General features: G+C 48.4%; 1 protein-coding gene across 5 annotated transcripts in view; it reads left to right on the forward strand.

Annotated features, from left to right (window-relative positions):
• The window catches only part of LOC138511179 (uncharacterized), a 243,173-nt gene extending 224,919 nt beyond the window's left edge, over window positions 1–18,254 (forward strand). For all 5 annotated transcript variants that reach the window (XM_069626686.1, XM_069626688.1, XM_069626687.1 and 2 more), the window contains one exon: window positions 13,134–18,254. In XM_069626686.1, coding sequence (XP_069482787.1) covers window positions 13,134–13,339 — 206 coding nt within the window. In that variant the 3' untranslated portion in view covers window positions 13,340–18,254. The remainder of the gene's footprint in view (window positions 1–13,133) is intronic.
• Window positions 18,255–22,337: the final 4,083 nt, after the last annotated feature.

A 22,337-nucleotide genomic window follows, 5' to 3' on the forward strand; every position in this document is an offset into this window, starting at 1 on the left:
CTCTCGATCCTAGATCCCTTTGTAACAATTCACAAAGACAAGCTGGTTCTGCGCACTCACCCAGATTTGTGCCTAAATTAATATCCAAGTTCCATGTGAACCTGTCAATAGAACCACCAACTTTCTTTCAGAATCCTTCACGCCTGGGAGAAAGAACCCTGCACACACTGGATGTACGCAGCGCTGTCCTGTTCTACATGGAAAGAACTCTACCTCTAAGAAAGGCTAATCGGTTTTTCGTTTCGGTGGCAGCAGGAAGAGAAGGAGACGCAGTCTCGAAATCCACAATCTCTAGGTGGATTATTAAATGTATCTCACTCTGCTACACCCTTGCTAAGAGAGTGCCGCCCCTTCATGCCTAGAGCACATTCCACTCGAGGCAATGGGGCGTCCATAGCATTCATTGCAAATGTTCCCCTCGAATCTATTTGCAAAGCGGCAACCTGGAGTTCTGTACGCACCTTTACAAAACACCATTGCCTAGACACTCATTCTAGGTCTGCTTCTCTGGTGGGACAAGCGGTACTAAGACATCTTTTCACTAATGTTCCTTCTCACAACCCACCAACTCCGGGTACTGCTCACTAGTCTATGTACAGCATGTGATTCTAAGCAGATTAACAAACATCAGAAGACCTGCATTACTTGCCGTAAAAGCATTTATGATGGTTGTATCTGCTTAGATTCACATGCGCCCACCCTTCCTCCCTGCTCGGACGTCTTACTACTTTCTCTTTTCTGTACTCACTCACGATAGTCATAAGGCTCCCTCACGGCAGAAAGAATACAATCGGAAGGACCTCGACGCGTGAGGTATCTTGGGTATACTACATGTCACGTAGGGATAGTGTTACAGGCAAGCCCATGTCGACGTCCCCTTTTCGATTCTGGAAAGACGAGATGCAATACTCGGCGGTTACCACTGGATGTCGGACCAGATTCACAGCATGTGAATCTAAGCCGATACAACCATCAGAAATGCCCCCCCCCCCCCACCCCCGGCACCCTCACTGTTAACCTCACCCAGGTTCCAGCCCACGGTGGTCATCCTTTGGTAATTGTTTGCTGTGTCCATCAGGTGTGTTCTCCCACACTCCAAATCCACTGCGGTTACTGCTGGTTAGTGTGACCCTGTTGTCCACTAGGCTCTCTAGGCTCCCACTCCACTGTGGTTACTGTTGTCACCCACCTGTTCTTGCAGTGTTCATTACTGTCCCCACTGCACATACTGTTATGCAGAGCTGGCCTGTGCTCCTTTCTCTCTCCAACTATCCTGCTTGCACCCTCTATGGTGCTCTCCATTTCTCCCATCTTCTCCAACTGCTACTCCATCTCCTAGCCCTCTCACTAAGTCTGGAAGGCAAAAGTTGAAGAGGGATATACTGGTCTCCAGCCCAGGTCTCCCCATCGCTGAGCCCTACATCAGCACTTCCTCCAGACTCTCACGACATCCTCTTTGGCGCTCCCTCTCCAGACCTATGGAGCCCTCATGGTCTGTCTCCTTTCTCCTCCTCTTCCATTAATGGTGCCACCCGTTGGGAGGTCCTCTTGGCCTCCTTCCATTCCTCCAAGACCATCATCAATTTCTATTTAAATGGTACCGTCATGGTCCATGGCACTCAGCCCAATCACCTCCTTCTTGATGGACATCTCCCGCATCTTATTAATTTCCTTCTCCTGCTACTCCTTCTGACACCTCTGGCTCCTCTGCCGCCGCCTCCCTGGCACCCACCTCCTCCTCCCACTTTGTGGCCACTCTATCCACTGGATGTACCTCACTCCTGTACCCAACCCCAGAAGTCTTTCAAATGTGTGCTGCTCTCTACTCTCGCTCAGTTCAAACACTACTGTGATATCTGCCCCTCCTAGAAGACCTTGACCTTGATCTCCTTCCTCTCACCGAGACATGGTTCAAAGCCAGCTCTGTCACAAGTTTTGGCACTGTCCTCCCTGAGGATCTTTTCCAAGCCCAGAACCAACCGACCCTGGAGTGGCCTTGATCTTTCCAGAGTTGCCCCTGCTTCTGTCATGCCTATGCAGGCCTACTCCTCCCTTGAATGCCCTGTCTGCAGGCTCTCTTTCCTGGCCTCGGACTGTGGCTACCATTTACATGCCACCTGGCCAGGTTGACCTCTCCTCTTCTTGCCTTGCCTCTACCTCAGCTCTTCGCTCTGTCAGAGGGCATGTCTATAGAACCTGGCTGTAGAGGGCCAAATGAGTCATTGAAAAAGTGTGTGTGTGTGTGTGCGCGCGCGCTCTCCCTCGGGCATTGATTAGACCTGTGCAGCGTTGGAAAACTTCAAGTTTATGTATAAGGTGCCAGGCAGCCTTTGCATACAAGGCCTTCTAATAGGCAGTTGTCCTTCAAGGAATGGGCGAACCCCAGTAAATTATTCTTGACAAATCGGTACCACTTCGCTCCTCTTCACGATTCATTGTAAGTCTATTTTGATGTACTACTTATCACTGCCACCCACACTAGTTTGCTGTAATAATTTCAAACATGGGTGATGGTCAGTTTGAAAGCTCTGGGGGCGCAAACTGTAACCTGTACCCACCTCTGTCATGACTGGTTTCTGGAGCAAAATTAGTCACTATGCATTGACACCATCATATCATCATATATTTACATGGAATTTCAGAAGGCTATTTTGCCTGCAGTACAAATCCAGTCGGTCTCCATTTTTGCTTTTTTAATCCATGTGTACGATTGTTTGCTTTACGAAATCAAATTCTATGTTTTGGTGCAAGTACAAAATACTTGTCCTGTACATCTGTCACAGTAAGTGTTCATCATTAGGTTATGTTGATTTAAACTGCACACTACTACCACCCAGGGGCAGTCTCCAGGAGTTCATATGGCTCTGCAAGAAAGAGGATGGGGTTGGTTAGTGAGGGTAGAGTGATGAGATAGTTCTCCAGCATGGGGTCTGGCATGGATTCACATGCTCATGAATATTCCCCGTCAGGCTGGGAATCGTCAGTAACAGAAAAAAGAAATCTGTTTCAGTTTAATTTCTGAGCTGTATTTCTCTCCTAACCAATCACTGAGCTCTGGGTCATATTGCCCCCTAGCCAATGACTGCCCTCTACCTAAGCCCCTCCTCTGGCAGCCATCTTCAGATTTTTACCACACGTTCAAGTGTTGGGAGTCCTCGAGCTTTTACTGCGTTTTTCGCTTTTTGGAAGAGTTGTTTACTCTATTTTTCAGTGAATCAAGCCCTTGTGCTCCATCCATCAATCTTCCAATTACCGGGGACACGTTTTTCTGGATTCTTCAGCACCCCTCAAGGGTGGATTTCGTCAAGTTTCTTCATGGAGGCTTCCAGAAGATTCCTCAAGGCCTACACTGCGTGGTTCATGGTGGACGAAAAGGATTCCCCCTCTCTCTTCAAGCTTTGTACAGACTGCGGTTTGAGGAGTGTTTATATGGACAATAAACATTCCCAGTGCCTCTACTGCCTGCATCCAGCGCACAAGGAGAAAGATTGTTTTGCCGTGAGCTCTCGAAACGCACGTTGAGGGATCGGTGTAAACGGCTGGAGGAGTGGCTGCAGGCCAAGGCCTCTACCCTGGGTGGCACCCAGGGCCATGCCTCTCCCGGACCCGGGAAAGCTGAGCGGGCAAGTCCTTTGAGGATGTGCCTCCCACGGGGGTCCAACAAAAGGCCAAGCGCCATGAATCCACTAATGTCGGGAGCGCCGTTGCAATGGTTTCTTCGGCGGCCAGGGTGCATTCGACATCTCCAGCTGCTTCCGTCGCTATGGATCTTCATCCAAGAGGAAGTCTGTCCACCCGGGCACGCTCAAAGTGGACCCGGAGGCGGCCAAAAAGAACAAACTGGGTATGGTGATGGAGAAGGCCAAAGGGGAGAGAGTTTCTGACCTGTCCCCTAAGGAGAAGGCCAAGCAGGACAAGGGACCTGTCCTGATCATGAAGGCCCAAGTGCACCAGATGAAGGCGCCTCCTTCCATCGAGGTGGTGGTAGTGTCCCTTTCTATGGCTGTGGGGACGGACCAGCAGGGCACCCTTCCTAAGGCAAGAGTGTCGGTCCCTCCCAGGAGGGAGGCTGCGTTCCAACCCACCCAGAAGACCCTGGAGAAGGGGATGCCGACCATCTCCCTGAGACTGTCCCCTCTGGATGTGAAAAAGGGGGGGGCTTTGGGGGGTTGGAAGTCCTCCAGGGCACGGATATCTCCTCAGAGGAGGAACTAGTCTACCTACAGACTGTCCAGTAAAGCTATGGCGCGAGGGAAACGTCAGTCGTGCGCTACCACGAGGGCTATGGTGAGGACGACGAATATACCGTTGAGGAAGGTGACGGAGGGCCTCAGGACTACAAGGGCCTTGACTCTGCCCATGCACCACAGCTTCCAATATGCCTTGCGCCTCAGCTGTCCCCTAGAGACCCCTCAGTGGACATTCTCTCTACTCTGCATACGCTGGTCTCCGAGATACAGAGGAGGATGCCAGTTACAGAGACAGCCCGAACCACCGGCCAAAAAAGAGGAAGAGGCACCCGCTGCCTCCTTTCACTGCCGTCTTTCACCTCAAGATGAGACGGAGCTGGACATGACGATGGGTACAGACGGTGGGATAGGGGACCTCCCGTCGCCTCCGCTCAGATCTTCCCCCACCGGACGAGATCGGATTGTTCCATGTGATGATCTCCAGAGCATCTGAGTTTTTCCAGCTCACACCGGAGGAAAAGGAGGGCTTCTTATACCAGTGCTGTGAGGTGAAGAGGAAGACGATCCTTTCAGTCCCTCTCTTGGATGACATTTGGGATGAAGGGCTGGCGCTCATGAAGAACCCTTCTTTGGCCCCAGCGAAGAGGGACCGCCTGGAGAAGTAGTACAGGGTGCCAGACTCTGCACCTGAAGTGCATGCGGACCCAACCATCACTGGTCTCTGTAGCGGCGAAGCAGAAGTCATCCGGGTCTGCGTCTTGGGCAGCATCCACCCCTCCTGACAGCGAGGGGAAGAAGTTGGATGCGATGGCGAGTGATCTCCTCTGCAGCGATGATCATCCAGGCCGCCCTCGCTATCTGGCACGATACGACCAGGAGCTGTGGTTTAAGCTCGCCCCTTTACTGGGCTTCCTCCGCGACGGTAAGAGTGGCAGGGGCTTTGGATATTTTGCAAAAAAGCCAAAGTGGCATCTGACCAGACCATCACGGTGGCCACGGACATCGCGGACACTGGTTTCTGCCATATTGGCAACAGCATTTCCCTTCGCCGCTGTGGTTGGCTCAAGGCCACCAACTTTCGTCGGGACGTCCAGACCAAGGTTTTGGACATGCCCTTTGACCGTGACAACCTCTTCTGGAAAGCTGTGGATGAGTACCTACAGGCCATGAAAGCGGACACAGGGATGGTGTGTGCCCTAGGCACGCTACAGCAGCGATGACCGTCCTTTCGGTCCTCAGAGGCAAGTCTAACCGCTCTTCGAAAGGTGTCAGCAAGGGCTCTGCTTCCTCCTAACGCCAACCCTCCAGTTCCTCGTCCCAGGAGAACGTCTGAGGCTGCTCCAAGACGGTCGGCGGAGGAGTCCGGTGTCGTCGGGGAGCGGAAGGCAGCCTGTCGACCTCCAAGCATGAATGAACCGGCTGGGACATTGAGCCCCCACCTGTGCACCCTGGTGGGAGCCTGGCAGATCAGCTCTACTGACCGTTGGGTGCTGGATGCTCTCGCCCAGGGGCAAACACTGGAGTTTCATCGAAAGTGTCCCTGAATACCTCCAGTGGCCCGACAGGGAAACCTCGTCCCTCAACTGCTGCTGGAAGTTGTTAAAGAAAGTGACTCCGGGGCTCCGGAGTATACTCGAGGTACTTTCTCATAAGAAAGAAGACCAGGGGCTGGAGGCACATTCTACACCAGCGACGACTGAACAAATACATAGTCCCAGAAGTTCTGAATGGTCATGCTTCAACACATGCTCAAACAACTGGAAGAGGGGGACTGTCTGTCGTCGTTGGACCTGGAGGATGCGTACTTCCACATCCCCATTGACAAGTGACACCGCAAATTTCTGCACTTCATCGTTCAAGGGAAGTACTACCAATTCAATGCCCTTCCGTCTGCACCCAGAGTCTTAAAGTGCCTGGCGCAGATGGCAGCCCATCTGCGACTACAAGGGATCCACGTCTACCCTTATTTGGATGACTGGCTCATCAGGGCAAGTTCAAGGGAAGTTACCGTCGACCACACGGCGAGGACCGTTCACCTTCTGATGGATCTGTGGTTCTCAGTGAATTATGCAAAGTCCTGCTTGACTCCATCGAAGGACGCGCTGTTTCTGGAATCCCGACTCAACAGTGTCGTGCCTGGCGTCACCGTCGGAGGAGAGGATAGCGGCCATCCTGGGCAAGGTGCAGCGGCTGCTAGCACTGAAGATCGCCACGGTGAGGGCCATCAACTCTGCGTGGAATGATGTTGCGCATCTATCTCATCCGACTCTGCAGGTTATGGATGTGCCCGCTGCAGGAGTTCTTGGCGCCCGTTGGATCCAAGTGTCGGTCAGCTTCCTGGACAAGATCTCGCTCTGCAAGAGCTTCTGTCGAGCGATAAGGTGGTGGGGCGTGCAATCTCATCTGTCCAGAGGCACGGATTTCCAGACCCCCACCACACCGGGAGACTGTCACGAAGGATGGAGAGCTCACACTGGTAGACTTCACGCCAGAGGCCTGTGGCTACCAGAAGAGAAGACGTTGCACATCAAGGTCCTGGAGTTGTGGCCGGTGTTGTGGACACTCGAATCGTTCCATCCGTCCTTCAATGGCAAGGTGGTGTGGGTCTTCACGGACAATGCCACCACAATGTTCTACATCCGGAAGCAGGGGAGGGGGGCGGGTGGGCACCAGATCCCAGCGCTCTCCAAAGAGGCGCAGGACCTATGGCACTGGGCTGTCGCCCAGGGGATGTTCCTTGTTCAGTTTCATCTGGCAGGATTAAAGAACACTGTTGCCGACTCTCAGCTGGGAGCTACGTTCTTGCCACGAGTGGGAGCTTCGGCAGGACCAAGTGGACCACCTGTTATGCAGATGGGGCAATCCCCAAATCAATCTATCAGCGATGAACACCAAGTGCAGGTTTCCCCAGCCGGGCAGCATTGGGGAGGCTTTCTCATTCCCCTGGGACGGCCTGTTTCTGTATGCGTTCCCTGCTTTGGTGTTCTTTGAGTCATCAATCAACTGCAGGATGATCATCGCCGTGCCAGCGTGGCCGAGGCAGATCTGGTACCCAGACTTTCTCAGCTTGTCAGCATCCCCTCCAGTCAAGCTTCCAATGGTTGCGGATCTTCTTGCCAGGGAAGGAGGTGCAATACTGCACCACAACCCATCATCGCTAAACCTGAAGGCCTGGCTCCTGCAGCATTAGAATTTGAAGGATACGATCTCCCAGCAAACTGCAAGGAGGTGTGCTTGCCAAGGCCAGGGCTTCGTCTACTTTAAAATGCTGCGGATATTAATGGAAGAGGTTTGCCATTTGGTGCTATTCACAGAAGATCCACCCCGAGAGTCACAGCTCCTCAGGTGCTACCATATTTGCTGTTGTTGGCCAAGACGTGGCTGGCTCACACCTCGAAGGTTCATCTGGCAGCTATCTCCCGCTACACCTGATCTCTGGGACGTTCATCATTGTGGTCTCACTGTCTGGTTAAGGAATTCGTCGGGGGACTATGCCGTTAGTTCCTGCCGGTGAAGGTGCCCGCCCCGGCAACTCAGTGTGGTACTGACTAGGCTCATGGGGCTTCCATTTGAACCTATGCAGACAGTTCCGCTGAAGTGTTTGTTGTGGAAGACCGCGTTTCTCATGGCCATCACCTCTGCACGATGGGTGGGTGAGATCCAGGCCCTGTACTGTAAGCCACCTTACTTCACGAGACGAGCATGGTGCTACAGACTCGCCCATCCTTCATGCCCAAGGTACCGTCGGACTTTCATCTAAACAAACCCTTGGTGTTGCCTATGTTTTTCTGACTCCTTCGTCGCCTGCTGAAAGGACTTTCCACTCGCTGGATGTGGCTAGAGCGCTGAAGTTCTACGTGGACTGCACGGTTTCTGGAAGACCCCTGAGCTCTTTGTGAACTTAGGCCCTGTGAACCATGGCAAGGCCCTGTCCAAGGCTGCCATTTCCAGGTGGCTCTCCGGTTGCATCACCCATTGTCATCGGTTGGCAAACAGACCGGTGTCTGGCCGTCCGAGAGCACATTCTACCAGAGCGATCGCTGCCACAATGGCGTTCTTGTCTGGTGTGTCCCTGCTGGACTTCTGCAGAGCTGCAATGTGGGGCTGCTATGTGGGGCGTCAATGCACATTTTCACATAATTCTACTGCGTAGACAGGGATTCCAGGGAGGATTCAAGAGTCGGCCAAGCAGTGCTGCGCAACTGGTTTGCTTGAAGGTGAGCCTGGTGAGGAGGTAAGAGATGCTTATATTGAGCCTTGCCACCTCCCGTGGTTGTGCATGTGTACTGCTATGTATTCGCTATTCATGAGCATGTGAATCCATGCCAGACCCAATGCTGGAGAAGGAACAAGTTACTTACCTGTAACTGTTGTTCACCAGCATGGGTCTGGCATGGATGCACATGCAAACCCTCCCCCGCCTGCACCACTGCTGCTCTTTTCTTGGTCCTACTGCCACTTTACGTGCTACCAAATCTGAAGATGGCTGCCAGAGGAGGGGCTTGGGTAGAGGGCAGTCATTTTCTGGGGCAGTATGACCCAGATCTCAGTGATTGGTTTATTGGAGAAAGGCAGTTCAGAAATGAAACTGGTTTTTCTGTTACTCAGTATTCCCAGCCTGACAACGGGGAATATTCATTAGCATGTGAATCCGTGTAAGACTCATGCTGGAGAACAACAATTACAGGTAAGTAACTTGTTCCGTCCAGAACAAGGGAAACTGTCATCTGCATTTAGCCTAAACGTCTGCAAGCCAACACACAGTATGGTTACGTTGCACAAATGGGCTAAGATGCGAGATGTGGCTGACTAACACAATTAGGCTAAAAGCAGAAAATGGCTAACTAGCTGAGTTAGGCTAAATGCATGTAAGCATGTGATATTAGGTAATACGAGTGGTGCGGTTTTACTGGAGTACAGTAATGGCTGTGCTCCCTACCCACACTTCGCTGCGGCTTGACTGCAGCAGGCGTCCCAGGCTAACACTGAGTGCAGCAGTTTAGGATGGAGTGGCCCTTTGCCGAGGGCTGCCCGGGGCTCTCCATAAAGAGTGCCAGTTCTTGTGGAGGCATCCAAAAATAGGTCGGGGGGTGGGAGCTGGAGGAGGGGAGGTGATTGGGAACAAAGCAGGCGCAGGGGTGGAGAGAGTAAGGTGTGCAGCGCAGGTAGAAAAAACTAAAAGTAAACCGTGCACAAGCGGGGAATAAAATACTTAATGCATGGAAAGCCAATAAAAACACGCAGAAAAAACGGGTGAAAGCAGTGAGGCTGAAGAATAGCACACTGCTTAACAGTAGTCATTTTGATGCATAGATCTTTTTTCACTTTAAAATTATGATTAAGGTTAAATCTTAGCTCCTTACATAGTCATAGGGTATGACTGCTGCCAACGTTTCTTGTGTTGGTGGTTTCAAGATTTCACTGAGGTGTTAACTATTGGACTTTTATTATAGGTTTTAGTTTTAAATGGACAATGTGTGTACAAGTTTAACATTTATAGCTGAAACTCTTGAGGGCAAGTGTCCCCTAAAGGCATTACCCTCCCCGTAATGAGGTAATAATAGAGACACCCCAAGAGGGAATGAGGCTAGGACCAAGTACGGGTAAAAGTAAAAGGTTCTTTATCTAATCAAATAGGGCATGCAAAGGACTCTGCAAGCTCCGAGAGCGCTCTGTCTGACTCCTCCCTACTGATGAGGTCCAACCAGACCGAAACACGTGTCTGGGGATGCTGTTGGTACTCTTGTTCAGAGGAGAATTGCCTAGCATTTCGCTGCTGGACTGCCCCAAGGCAGGACAAAGACTGATATGTTTGGGATATTTCTTCTCTGTGAAAGATAGTGAGCTAAAGACTCTGGGTAAGTCCCTCGTAACCAGGACTACGATCTGGCAGACGGACTCCCAGGACCCCCCTTGTCAATTGACAATAGCAAAGACAATCTTATTTATTACAAAATTTCGTCATAGAAACCTACACACTATAGGGGGCACATAGTCTTGGGGATTGGGTGGCGCCGACTAACTATAGGTGCAGTTGTGACAAGCCGCTCCATGGTTTGTGGACATCAGCGTGGGGCGGATAGGTCAGCTGGGCTCATAGGGGTGGGGCTGCCAGGCCAGGCACGGTCAGTGTCGTCGATGGACGGGTGCCCTGACATTCTGCCCTTGTGGCCACACACACAACATTCATTTGTTGAGAGAATTCCGATTGTCCTGTAAATCCTGCAATAGGTTACTCTAAGGGTTAATGAAACACAGGAGGAATACATATAATGTGAAGCTTTACCAATACATCAAGACACTGTTACTTCTGACATGTTGACCGGGTGTCATAAACCTGGGGGTCTGGTCTGAGGGCATGAGGTTAGCTGCACGGTCATTCTGGTCTCGTTAGATGTAGTGAAGAATTACTTTATGATGCGTTAGTACAGGTTTGAATATCTGCTCTCCAAGGCCCACTAACTTGGGGTGAACTGGAGTACCACTAGATCAGCGAGGGTGTACCTCTGCCCCTTGGGGCGGTGGGGGTTGTAGGCCCGGGGGCCCGGGTTGTAAATGATTCATTTGGTCGACCATGGCGGTCTCGGACATGGGGGGGGGGGGGCGAGGCGAATACTTGAAGCGGATCCAGCAGAATGGGGGGAGGTGAGGCTGTGCTGCTCGCACACCAGCTTGTCCTGGCGTGCCTTGGTGGGAGGGGTGGGGAGGGAAGGGGAGGGGAGGGGAGATGGCCTTGGGGGGGGGGGGGGTGCAATTCTGTGCTTGGGCTGCACACTATGTAAAACAAGGAAATGATTAGTAGTATTAAAACAATCACACCTTTCTACTGTCTATACATTCGTATATGTTATATTTGTCTACAATAATTTGGCAGTGTTTCATACATCATTCAACATCGGATGACTATATTTTAGCAATGTCACATGGTAGTAGCTGAATAACGCATGAGGTAGCATTAGGTTTGGTGGTGTACTCAGGAGCATAGAAGCAATTCATTGAGGTGATAATGCATTTTCATTCTAGCTTGTACATTTAAACGTGTCCCTCTGTGCAACACACACACACATGCTTGCAGTAATGCTTTTTCTGCCTTCCTTTGTACTTAGCAGCATTCGTTAGTTAGCACTAGGTGGTCTGTACCAGTTTCTTTTCATTAAGTCTACGCACATGGTATCGTGCATGAACTGAGGCCATGCTTATTTTACCGAGACTTAAAACGTTCTTCCCATTACCAAAACAAAACTGTGTATAACTAATATAATAATCCTTATGACTCGTTAGGCTTCAGGGGTTGTTGAACATCGAGGGGGGGGGGGGTCATGTGCGGGGGTGGTGGCACCATATGGTTTACATGTTGGGGGTTAGATGCGGGGTCGAGGCTTGTTCTATTAGGATGGTTTTCTGTTATTTTCCAGACTTGAACCTTGAGTCGGGTCACTTCGGGGACAGTGATGTACTGCGCAAGGTAAATGATAGTGTTTGTTCTGATACTTGTTTGTGTCTGGTTGCTCGTGAGAATGGGCCTTCAGCGGATCTGCCATTGTGTGGAGGCGCCGGGGAACGGCATGGCCCTCTGTAAGTGGGGGCCAGGCTTCAGCATTCACAGGCAGGCTGGCTCGTTGGGATTCGGGTCGCTGGTATCTAAAATGGAGTCTTTATACTTCCCAAATGGTGTCCCTGGTTTGTTACAGTACAATTCGATCAGTCCTGTGTGTCGATCAGTAGTCACCCCGTCACCTGGGCCCTGGTGACGGGGGGGAGGGGGCCCTGATGAGCCACGAACCTCACGTATGTGGGGTATGGCGGGGAGGAGGGTATTCTGGACCTGCCCTCCCGTACACTCTGCTAGCAAGATTTTGCAACGAACTAACAGTTGAGTGAAGATGGTCCACTGGTTTTGGCATGCCTAGCATTTTCAAGGCTCCTGAGTAAATCAAAGGATGTAAAGGAAACAGCCGAGTGCTCAGACCAGGCCTCCTGAGGGTGCAAATACCAAATCCAGCAGGTGCCCTCTTCCGAGAGTTGGACCTGGCACATGATGTAAAAGGCTCAAGTTTGAAATGCCTGCTTTTAGTTCCAATGTGGTGTAGGTCTTCTGCTGAAACATTAAAGTCTCTGAGAACAATTAACTAGACTTGATTGCATGAGACATTCAGCAACTCTGTCTAGGAGCAAATTAACAAAGATGTTAGAGGTTGTCTTTCATATTAACCGAAAACAGATCACAACTTAACCTGAAACAAAACCATGCAAGGCGGCGCACGCATGCTCTGTAATACCCAGAAACAGAAGTGATGCGTGCAATGCCTTTACGACATATTACATTATATAGGACCAAATGTGGTAATTATCAGAGATTGTATCATGACATATTATTTTTTTAAAGTACTCATATAAACCAAGTTTCTTTCAAGAATAGAAAATTGATACACCATCCAATAGGTCTTCTTTATGAGCGATTGCTGATTGAATTTGATGTCCTTTATCACAATTGACCTGAGCCGTATGTGAATGTTTCACAATCTTTGAATTGGGTGAGTCAATCTTGAGAACATCAAAAAGAATAACTGCTTCAGAGTAGGGGGAGAATATGGGAGGCATTTACTCTTTTTCACCAGCATAGTGGAGAATGTGTGAACCTGTAACTTTTCCAGTACATGATGTAAAGGTAACAAAAATTGATACTTTTATTGCATGAGAGGAACATTTGCACTAGTGTACAAACTGATATGGTCTTTGCTGCAATGAATGAATGAACATTTTCTTCTTGCTATACTTCACATAATTGCCTCTGCTCTTCAGGACACTTTGTATAATACATGACTACAGTAAGCAACATGTTTTCTAAATGTATTTGAGCTGTCCCCACCTCTTTATCCTTTTTGCTCCCAGGTCTTTTGTCAGCAAAGTTGTGTGCTTGAATTTGTGTTCTTTTATGCCTAGGCCCGGCTGTGGTGTCCCTGCTCCAGAACATGCAGCAGATCCTTGCACAGCTCCTGCACACTTCACAGCAGCAGCAGGTGCTCCTGGAGAGCCTTGCCAGTGACACCGTCTCTCATCTGCACCTCATCTCTGACAACCTGGTGCATGTGGGGGAAACACTGCATGAACTCCTCATCCGTGTGCACAACTGTGACGACATCCAGTGAGGGCAGAAAAGGACCTTGGCACGGACCCAGACATGGTCATACATGCTTGACATGTAGCTCTGCTGTGTCATCCCAGAACGAGGTGTAGACTGGACAGCCATGCTGGACCTGCAGAGAGCACAGAGTATTGGCACTGGACCATCAAGTGACGCGGAGAGTTGAAAGCAGCAGTATTTTGCGCATGATTGTGTGGATACGAATTATATTGATTCACGGTTCTTTACCCTGCTACATCTTCCCATCTCCTCAAATTGTGCACATGTTACTCCCCAACTAGAAGCATATGTGGATCAACAGATGGCTTCCGTGTTCTGCTACTTACAGCAAGTTCTGCAGCATACTGGACGTACACTGAAGTAATGCAAGATAAATGAGCCATCTGTCAATCGATGGTAACAAAACCGTCTCAAATTTCAAAACAAAAAAATTGAACGGGGCTTTCATTTATAAATGCAGTTTTCGTTTCAATAGCTGCTTATCTAATTGTATTAAATACCATTTTGTAGCTGTGGTGTTATTGGATATATTGAGAGTCGCTTCAAATTACAGGCACTGCCCTACATGGATCTCAAAGGCCTGAGAACCTTTACATATAGCCTGTTTGAGCTATTTTGTGAACCTCTTCTTACCTATAGAATGACTTGTACGTGTCAGGCGGAGCCTTTGAGAAACACATTTAAACTGACACTTGCTCCAGGTTTTTGTTTTGGTTCATTGAAATGCCTGGCTTGGCCATGTTTTTAGTTTGCCAGCCAAGATAATCCTTCTCCCAGGTCATAAACTCTTTCCTGAAGAAAGTCGGTCCTAGGCAAGCCAACTGAAATTCAGTCAAGGATAAGTTTTGCAGTTTCCATAATCGTTGGAGAGGCCACGCCTGATTTTCTGGTAAAGAGTACCAACAGTGGCTCAAAATCCTTCCTTGGCTGTTTTGATGAATGCGCCTGTAAAGCAGAATTGGCCATGGACATGCTCAACTGTACGGAACGTAGCCAAAGAACCTCAGGCAAAGCCCTCTGCCACTGTTTTAGCCAAAGGTAAAGTATACATATGCAAAACCTGATGCTGAGTTCGTATGACCCAGCAATTTGAAATGTGGTGGGGAATATACTGTGCACATTAGTTATATAACCAGAATTAAGAATTTGCAAATTAAAATGGCTTCTCACAGTACAGAAAATACAGCAAACTTGGGAGTAATGATGTGTAGGAGTGGGATAATAAGGTACATTTAGATTTGGGTGAGGGCAGACGGTAGAGAGCAGTCGAGGGGTTATTTGCGGAAATAAAGATTGAGTAGATAATAAATTGGATGGATGGGAAGGAGCCATTTATTGGACTGGAAATGAAAGCTAAAGGGAGATCTAGTGTTTTGTGCAATTCCCTCTCTTTGCTCTTATGAGTATGTGGAGCTAAGTACTACCAGTACAAGGGACACACTAAGCCTTGATTTGCACTGTGACACAAATGAGCTTGCACTGTTTCAAGGGAACCAGACGTAAATGGTGTAGGGTGGGACAGTCAAAATCTATTCTGAGTTTCAGCTCAAAAAGTGGAAATATATTCAAAACCAGTCCATCTCTGCCTTCCGTGCAATTTTGTATCATCTCGATATTGTTACAGATATCTACCTCTACCTCCCTAAAAACCTACTCCTCGCATAGCTGTCTTAGGCTTTCACTATATCACATGGCATGAAGGGAGAAGTTCCAGGCCTTCTGTCTGCAAGATGGCTACCAGTTTTAGAGGCCATCCTGTTCTGGTGAACAGGTCAGACACTGACGTCTAGCCAAATTCCAGCTGGCTAGTGTGACTGAGCAGCAAGGCTTAGACTGAGGAAGTGTGAGAATTGTGAAGGGTTCAGTTAAGCACACGCAGAGCACTCGTAATAATACAAGTTATGCTTAGGCCATAAGAAATTATCACACTAAACATACACTACTCTTATATACGCATTCATTTTGGTGTGCTCTGCAATGAGCACTAACACTTTACTTTTATAATAGATCAGTTTCTGAATACTTTGTTAGCAAAGTAAGTGAATAAAAGAACCAGGTAAGTAATCAGCAGTTTGAGAACTAATATGTGAACAATAAAGTTGGAAGCACCATACAAAACCTTCAGGCAAAGTACTATATACCTTAAAAAGTCCTTGCCTTGCTAGAGAAGGTCAAGTGCCCCTAGAGTCACAGCTAGTGAAAGTGATGACCGAGCCAACAGGCAGTTTCTAAGGGTCCCAAAGTTAAATGATTGAAGAAATGTGCTTGGCAGACCTTTCCCAATCCAACCACTTTATGGGAAGCCCAGGGGCTATTCCTGGATCATAACACCACTGTAGGCAAGTACTGTACACCCAATAAGCCCTGTGGAGGTGGGGGCAGAGGGAAATGGATATGTTTACCCACCCACTGTACTCCTATTCACTCATGGACCCTCACAGAAGTTCCTGAACCCCCTTTGTGTCTTGGTTCTCTTGAAGGCGGTCTTTTGGCATCAGTTTCTGTGTTCAGCTTGTTGGTAGTTCTGTGCTCCGAGTGAACAGTTCTGGGAATTGGACACATTGCTAGGCTGAAGAAAGGACCACCACTTTGGTGATGACCTCGGAGAACCCCCAGGACACTAGGCAGTTGATGATTAGAGATAACCGTTTCAAAGAAATGTAGGAAGTCGACCCTCATGGTGGAAACAAACTGGTATTGGGTGGCCCCTCTTGGTGCTGGCGAGCTGCCATTGTAGGGAGGTTCTTGTTTCACAAGTTGATGAGCTGTAGAGTCCCAAGGCTGAACTCGGGATGACAACCAATGCTCTTGGAGAACTGGGCAGCCAACAGGATGCTTCTGAATGCTTCAAATGACAGGATCATCAAGCAGGGGCTGAGACGTGTTCCCATTGGTCCAGGGGTCGAAGCACCATTGAGCGACTTAAGGAGATCAGCACAGGAGCAGGGCTTCACCAGGACTGTTTAGGAAAGCATTGCTGACTTGCTTCCAACGAGTTCGGCTCTTTCAGCAGGATTCTGCTCTTGCTAAGAGTCTTGGCTCCAACTATGATCTGAAGAAAGGCAGCACCCTTTTATTCAGGATTCCTGCTGGAGTCGCACCAGCTCGTGTCCTGCACCATGCAAACTAGATGGGGCTGTCCGGTCGGCCAAGCATTACCCCCACTTTGGCCTGGATATTGACTGGTCCAAGGCCACCACATATGGCTACAAACACCTACAACTGCTTTGCCCACAAAAGGGCTTACTGTGTATGGCAAATCTGGCCATGTGAGGACTAGAAGATGGACAAATGACAGACCTAAGTGTCTGGCAGACAATATCAGGGCATATGGTACTCTAAGCAGCGTTAGACAGGAATGTCTTGCTGTGCAAATCCCCAAAGTATCCGCTGCCATCACCCTGTCCTGGAGACTGTGGAAGTAACCACAACATTACAAATACTGCACTGCGCAGTATGGGGATGTTGCAGGGAAAGAGTGATTTTTTTTTTTTTACCCCCTGCACTGATAGTCCTATGTATCGATCAGTACCCAGAAAACGGTTGAGCTTCTGAAGGCAAGTGGACAAAGAAGGCTTCACTTGGCTCAAAGTCAGAACAGGTTACAGACAATAGCATAAGGTGGGGGTGTCCCCTTGATGCCCATGGAGGGAAAGCACCAACAGCTGTCATGATGGAATCACGGGTGCAGGGTGACAACACTGGACATTGTATTTCTTTTAGAGTTGTTTGTTAGGCTTGCAAGTTTACCCCTTTCCCTCCTGCTGCAGTGCAAAACATCAACCTATCTATTTAGCAGAGCCACTGGCGAATGGTTTAGGACATGAGCAACACATTACTTTATATATTTTGTAAAATACCATATTGATTCACAGGTGTGATAGTAATACCTTTGATATGAAGTCATGCTAATCTTAAGTGTCATTTTCAAGTTGTATCAAATAACGGTGACACAATAGACACTGTCCACTGATCTTTTCTTCGATGCACGGATAAACTATAAATTGCCCTTCATTCTTGGCACAGAAAATAATCCACATATTATATTTCAGGCTGGCCTCTAGCATTTAAGAAAACAATTGTACCAGTGAAATTTCAGTGGTATGCGTTAGAGTAATTACAAATAATATGCATGATGTGAACGCCATCCAAGTGTACAGACATGCAGGAATATAGAAGCCTAAATTGGGCAATGTAAATTGATATTGATTGCATTAAAATGATTACATTTCTGTAGGAATATTCATCAACAATATTGCACTTTTGGATGTAAAACCTACTTAAACCAGGCCCTTGAAAGATCTAGCGCATAGTATGAAACCTATTTAAATGCAGCTCATAATACCATTCTGTCTAGATCTTCCAAAAACGAGCCTAGTGGGAAATGTAACATTAGTTATGACCATGCCTAAATGTTACCTTGCTGATTGGTCCCAGTGTTTCTTTTTTGCATCAGTGTCTGGCAGTCACCAGATAAGGGAGTTATTGAGCTGGTAAGAACTTGCTTTATAAACTCCACATTGTTGGGATAAACAAAGCAGTAAGTGGTAATCCATGTTATGCTTCTCTTTTCTAGCCCATAATCTCGATGTCCCGCAATAAACATTTGTGTTGCATTATGAAGCTTGCTTTCAGTGAATGCACTTAGCTGAACATCACAATGACACTCTGCCCTTTTACATCAAGTAGGAGAGTGCCAATGAACTAAAGAACGAACTATATCTGCCTACAGACCCAGCTGTGTCTACACCAAGCCTAATCACTTCAGGCTATTCTGGGCATACAATCCTTAGATGACGTAGCATATCTTCTAGGCTTTCTGTGAATACGCGTGTTCCTGATTCCCAAGAGCATGACCTCTCTTCATCCTTTATACTTGACAAAGACTATTAATAAAAAGACTAAATATTGAATAACAAGTGTTGTCTGACCCACATTGTTTTTTTAATTTTGTTAAGAAAAATGGGTTGCATTAAACCTGTCTTTATCACATACAAAATCAAACCATTTCATTCATAAATGTTTCCAGTAAAATATGCTTGATTACATTAAATTTCATCTTTAGAGGATAATTTGAAACTAAAAACATTCCTGTATACCATTAATTACTGACATATTTACAGTAAATTGCATTCCAAAATGTAACAATTATAAATTAAATTTGATTTTACAATATTCTTTTCCAAATTGTTTCATCATTTAGCATCTGAACATTATGTACACAACAGTGAACAATTAGAATTCTCAAGACTCACTTCATAGGATTCTGAAAATAAGTGACGCAGTCGTGACACAATTATCCTTGATACAAATGTGACAAATTCATAGATTGTGAGGAATTATTTTCAACGTATCTATTAGGTTTGTTCAACCTAAATCTCATACTGTTTCTAGACCCCAACTTACTGCGAAATGTAATAGAATAATTCTGGGATTCTTTAGATACTAGAAAAACAGCTCAAAAATCTGTCGAGGATCGCTTCCCCTTTAGATCATTGCTTTCACTATGCCATGTATCTATTTTGCTAAACGCTACTTTTCTAAGAGTAGGTATATACTCTCAAATATCTACATTTAAATGAATCATTTTCAGGAAATCTCAACAATCACTGAAAAGGGTTTTCATCATGTTACATTGCCCTTCTTAGTGTAACTCAATCAAGATGCCACATACATTTGAATCCTAATTTTCATATTTCATCTTGGCATAAATCATTAGCCTACACTTCATTATCCATGACACTAAGGAGCTTGCGGCTAACTCCTAATTGCTTGAACGGGGTAATTGAGGACAAACTCCAGTGATAACTCGGTAAGTACCCCTTCTAATTTATTTAAAGCACCGTAGTCCACTTTTATCTGTATCTCAATTCACAATTATCAGAATCACTTTTGAACAATACAAGGTTGACAACAGAATCCATTCGTATTTTCCATGTTCTCTAACCTTTTTATTTTAGCCTAAGACTGTGAATATCTTATGCTTTAATCTACTGTATCAGGAGTCCTCCCAGATAGGTAATGACTGGGACATCAAAAAGTAATCCAAAAAGGAGTGTACATCAAGCAGGCAAGTTGTAACACTGTTTATTCCAGCTGGGCAAACACAAATCAAACAGCACAGTGGAATAGAACTAGTTAATAGGTGACAAAACTGGCCACTGTGGCCTCATCTTTTATACCTTTGCACATTATTTGCATAGTCAGAAACAGTTACCATCATTGTTGCAAAATATTAGATTCTCTACAAAACTGATTGGTGGGATGACATCAGTCCCCTATAGCGAGACATAGGTTAATTAAAAATAATCGTGACCCCTTGGTTTATTTCCACCCATGTGACTTTACATACCTTCCTGCTCTGCCCCAGAAGTTACTTTTTATTAGTGCGAGACACCCTGAGCTTGTGGGAAGGGAGACATTCGCACGACATCCAACCAATGAGGTGCCTCATTGACAGACATCAGCTAGAACACGAAACATTGTTGCATCTCCTGGACACCATAGGTCATCTGCTGGTTGCCTCCCTCCTCTCTTCCCACAGCCTACTTCCCAGGCCCATCTGCCAAAGGGAAAGTTAAAACCGCTGGCCTTGCTGTGACTGCCTCTCAGACTGCACGTATGTATTGAATTTTCAAGGGGATTGTGTCCTCCGACGTATTCCACATCTTTGACAAGTAATTACCACAGTTGTGCTGCTTCGGAAACTCTTTTTTGGCGTAGGCGTCCTGCGTCAATGACGTCGATACGCTCTCTTGAGGACCTCCTCCTCGGGTCTACGTCAACGGATGTTAGAAGTAGGACGCATGACGCCCGTAGCCTCAGTTCCGTTTTTTCCGGCGAACGTGTTTGCTTCGAAATCTCGGAGCGCCTCAGTTCTTGTGAATCGGTTCTTCGAATATCATTGTTAATCCGAAAATATGTCTTCTTCTTCTGCTACCCCAAAGTTGGGCTTCAAGAAGTGTTGGAACTGCTGTTCCAAGATGTCTCTGACGGACCTGCATGACGTCTGCCTTTGGTGCCTCAGTGAGAGCCACGCCACTGATGACTGTGACGATTGCCAGTCGTTGACGTTGAAGGCCTTCCTCAAGCGGAAGAAGAAGCTGTGGGCGGGTAGGGTTTCCAAACCCTGTAAGTCGAAGTCCGCTGGATTTTCAACCGACAATTCGAGGGGCAACTCTGAGTCAGCGTAAATCCAGGGGGTCTTGTTCCAGGAGTGGGTCCCGCCTTTCCTCGGCCTCTTCGAGGCATGCACGGAAGCACCGTCATCTATCGCCTTCCTCGTCTGAGGACTCAGCCAGACGGTGGGTTGCTTGTCCCACCAAGCATTCATCTCCGGCGGAATGGGACGCCTTTTTTGAGTCACAGGGCACCGCTCCGACCGCGCCTTCAAGAGAAGCCGGCACGGAACGCTCTAGAGCCACCGCTCGCACGCCTTCGGGCTAGGGCGGTCGGCGCGATTCCCGGTCGGATAAGGAGGATCGCCATTGTGCCCGCTCCAGGTCCCGGTCCTCGATCCTGTCGAGACGTAGGAGCCTGTGGGGCCTTCGAAGAAGGCATCGGCGCCATGTCCGTCGAGGGATTTCCTGAGGCTCTGGCCCGGAGGAAACCATTGGTGCTGAGGCCGTCAAAGGACACACTCGGGGCTCCGGCCTCGAAGCCGCTGGGTAAGTCGTCGGTGCCTCGGCCGACGCCACTCCCATCAACGCTTTTTGAGGAATTTTTGCCAGAGGTACCCCGGAGAGCTGTAGAAGCTCCTAGGAAGGCGCTCAGCAAGTCTGTGCGGCCTATTCTCGACCCATTCTCTGTTCCTCCTCCCAGGGTGGACTTGTTCCAACCCTTGGAGTACATTTCAGAGGTTGAGGAAGGGTCTGAGGATGAGGTGCCTCCTGAGGTTCCTGATGACTTGTTGTCTGGACATAGCCAGCTGGAAGACCTGCGTCAGTCTTTGCACGACGCCAGTGGTCTTGATACCTCCCCGGAGGTTGTTTGACAGGCCTGAGCCTGGTAAGCATGCTGAGTCATCGTACAGGCGCCTCATGTCGAGGGTGACAGAGTATCTGGGGTGGTCTGCTCCACCTGTGGATTATCTGCAGGATGACCTGACAGATATCCTTGACCAAGGTCCACCCACTGACCCGGTGTTGCCATGTCATATGGCCTTGCAAAGAAGGGGGGCGGCGGCTTGGACTGCTCCGGAGAGTCTCCCGGCAGTGAACAAGTCTTTGCCGAAAAAATACCGTCCAGCCAGTGGCGACCCCTGCTACTTGTCCACGCACCCCACTCGGGACAGTTTGGTGGTACAGACGGCTACGGCCCCAGCAAAGCAGGGGCATACCCTAGGATCCCTCCCGATAGGGACGACAAACGCTTTGACGGTTGGGCGAAGAAGGTATTTTCTTCTGGGGGTATGGCTTTAAAGGAAGCCAACTCCATTTGTGCCCTTGCGATTTCACGCGCACACTGTGGAATTGTGTGTCGTTGGCAGCTGAACATATTCCCAAAGGGGAAGAATGGGATGGTTTTCTTGCCCTCGTTCAGGATGGCAAGGATGCCATGTGCGAGTCTGTTCAGTCGGGTCTCGACGTGGCAGACTGTGTCAGCCGTTCCATGGCGGCGAGCACCGTGATGCTCAGGTTTGTGTGGTTGCGGAAGTTGGGTTTTGCTACTGATGTACAGTCCCGGCTTCTCAACATGCCCTTTGATGGTGTCCATCTATTTGGCAGCAAGGCTGACGAGAGCCTTGAGAGGTTGCAGACCTCCAAAGCTGCAGCAAAGTCCTTGAGCGCTGCAGTGTGTCAACCTCCGCCTTTTCGGCATAGGGGACAGCAATGCAGGGGAAGTCGCCTTTCGATACTACTCTTCCTTTAGTAGATCGAGGGGGGCTGCCAATCAAAGGGGCCAACGTAGGAGTACCAGAGGTGGAAAACAAGGTACTCGAGGTGCCAAAGCCGCTCAGGCAGTTGCCTCTTTGCCCTCAGGCACTGCCGCAGCTGCTTCCG

Source organism: Ambystoma mexicanum, chromosome 6p (assembly GCF_040938575.1).
Source record: "Ambystoma mexicanum isolate Mex_15411 chromosome 6p, UKY_AmexF1_1, whole genome shotgun sequence".
NCBI classification, from domain to species: Eukaryota; Metazoa; Chordata; class Amphibia; order Caudata; family Ambystomatidae; genus Ambystoma; species Ambystoma mexicanum.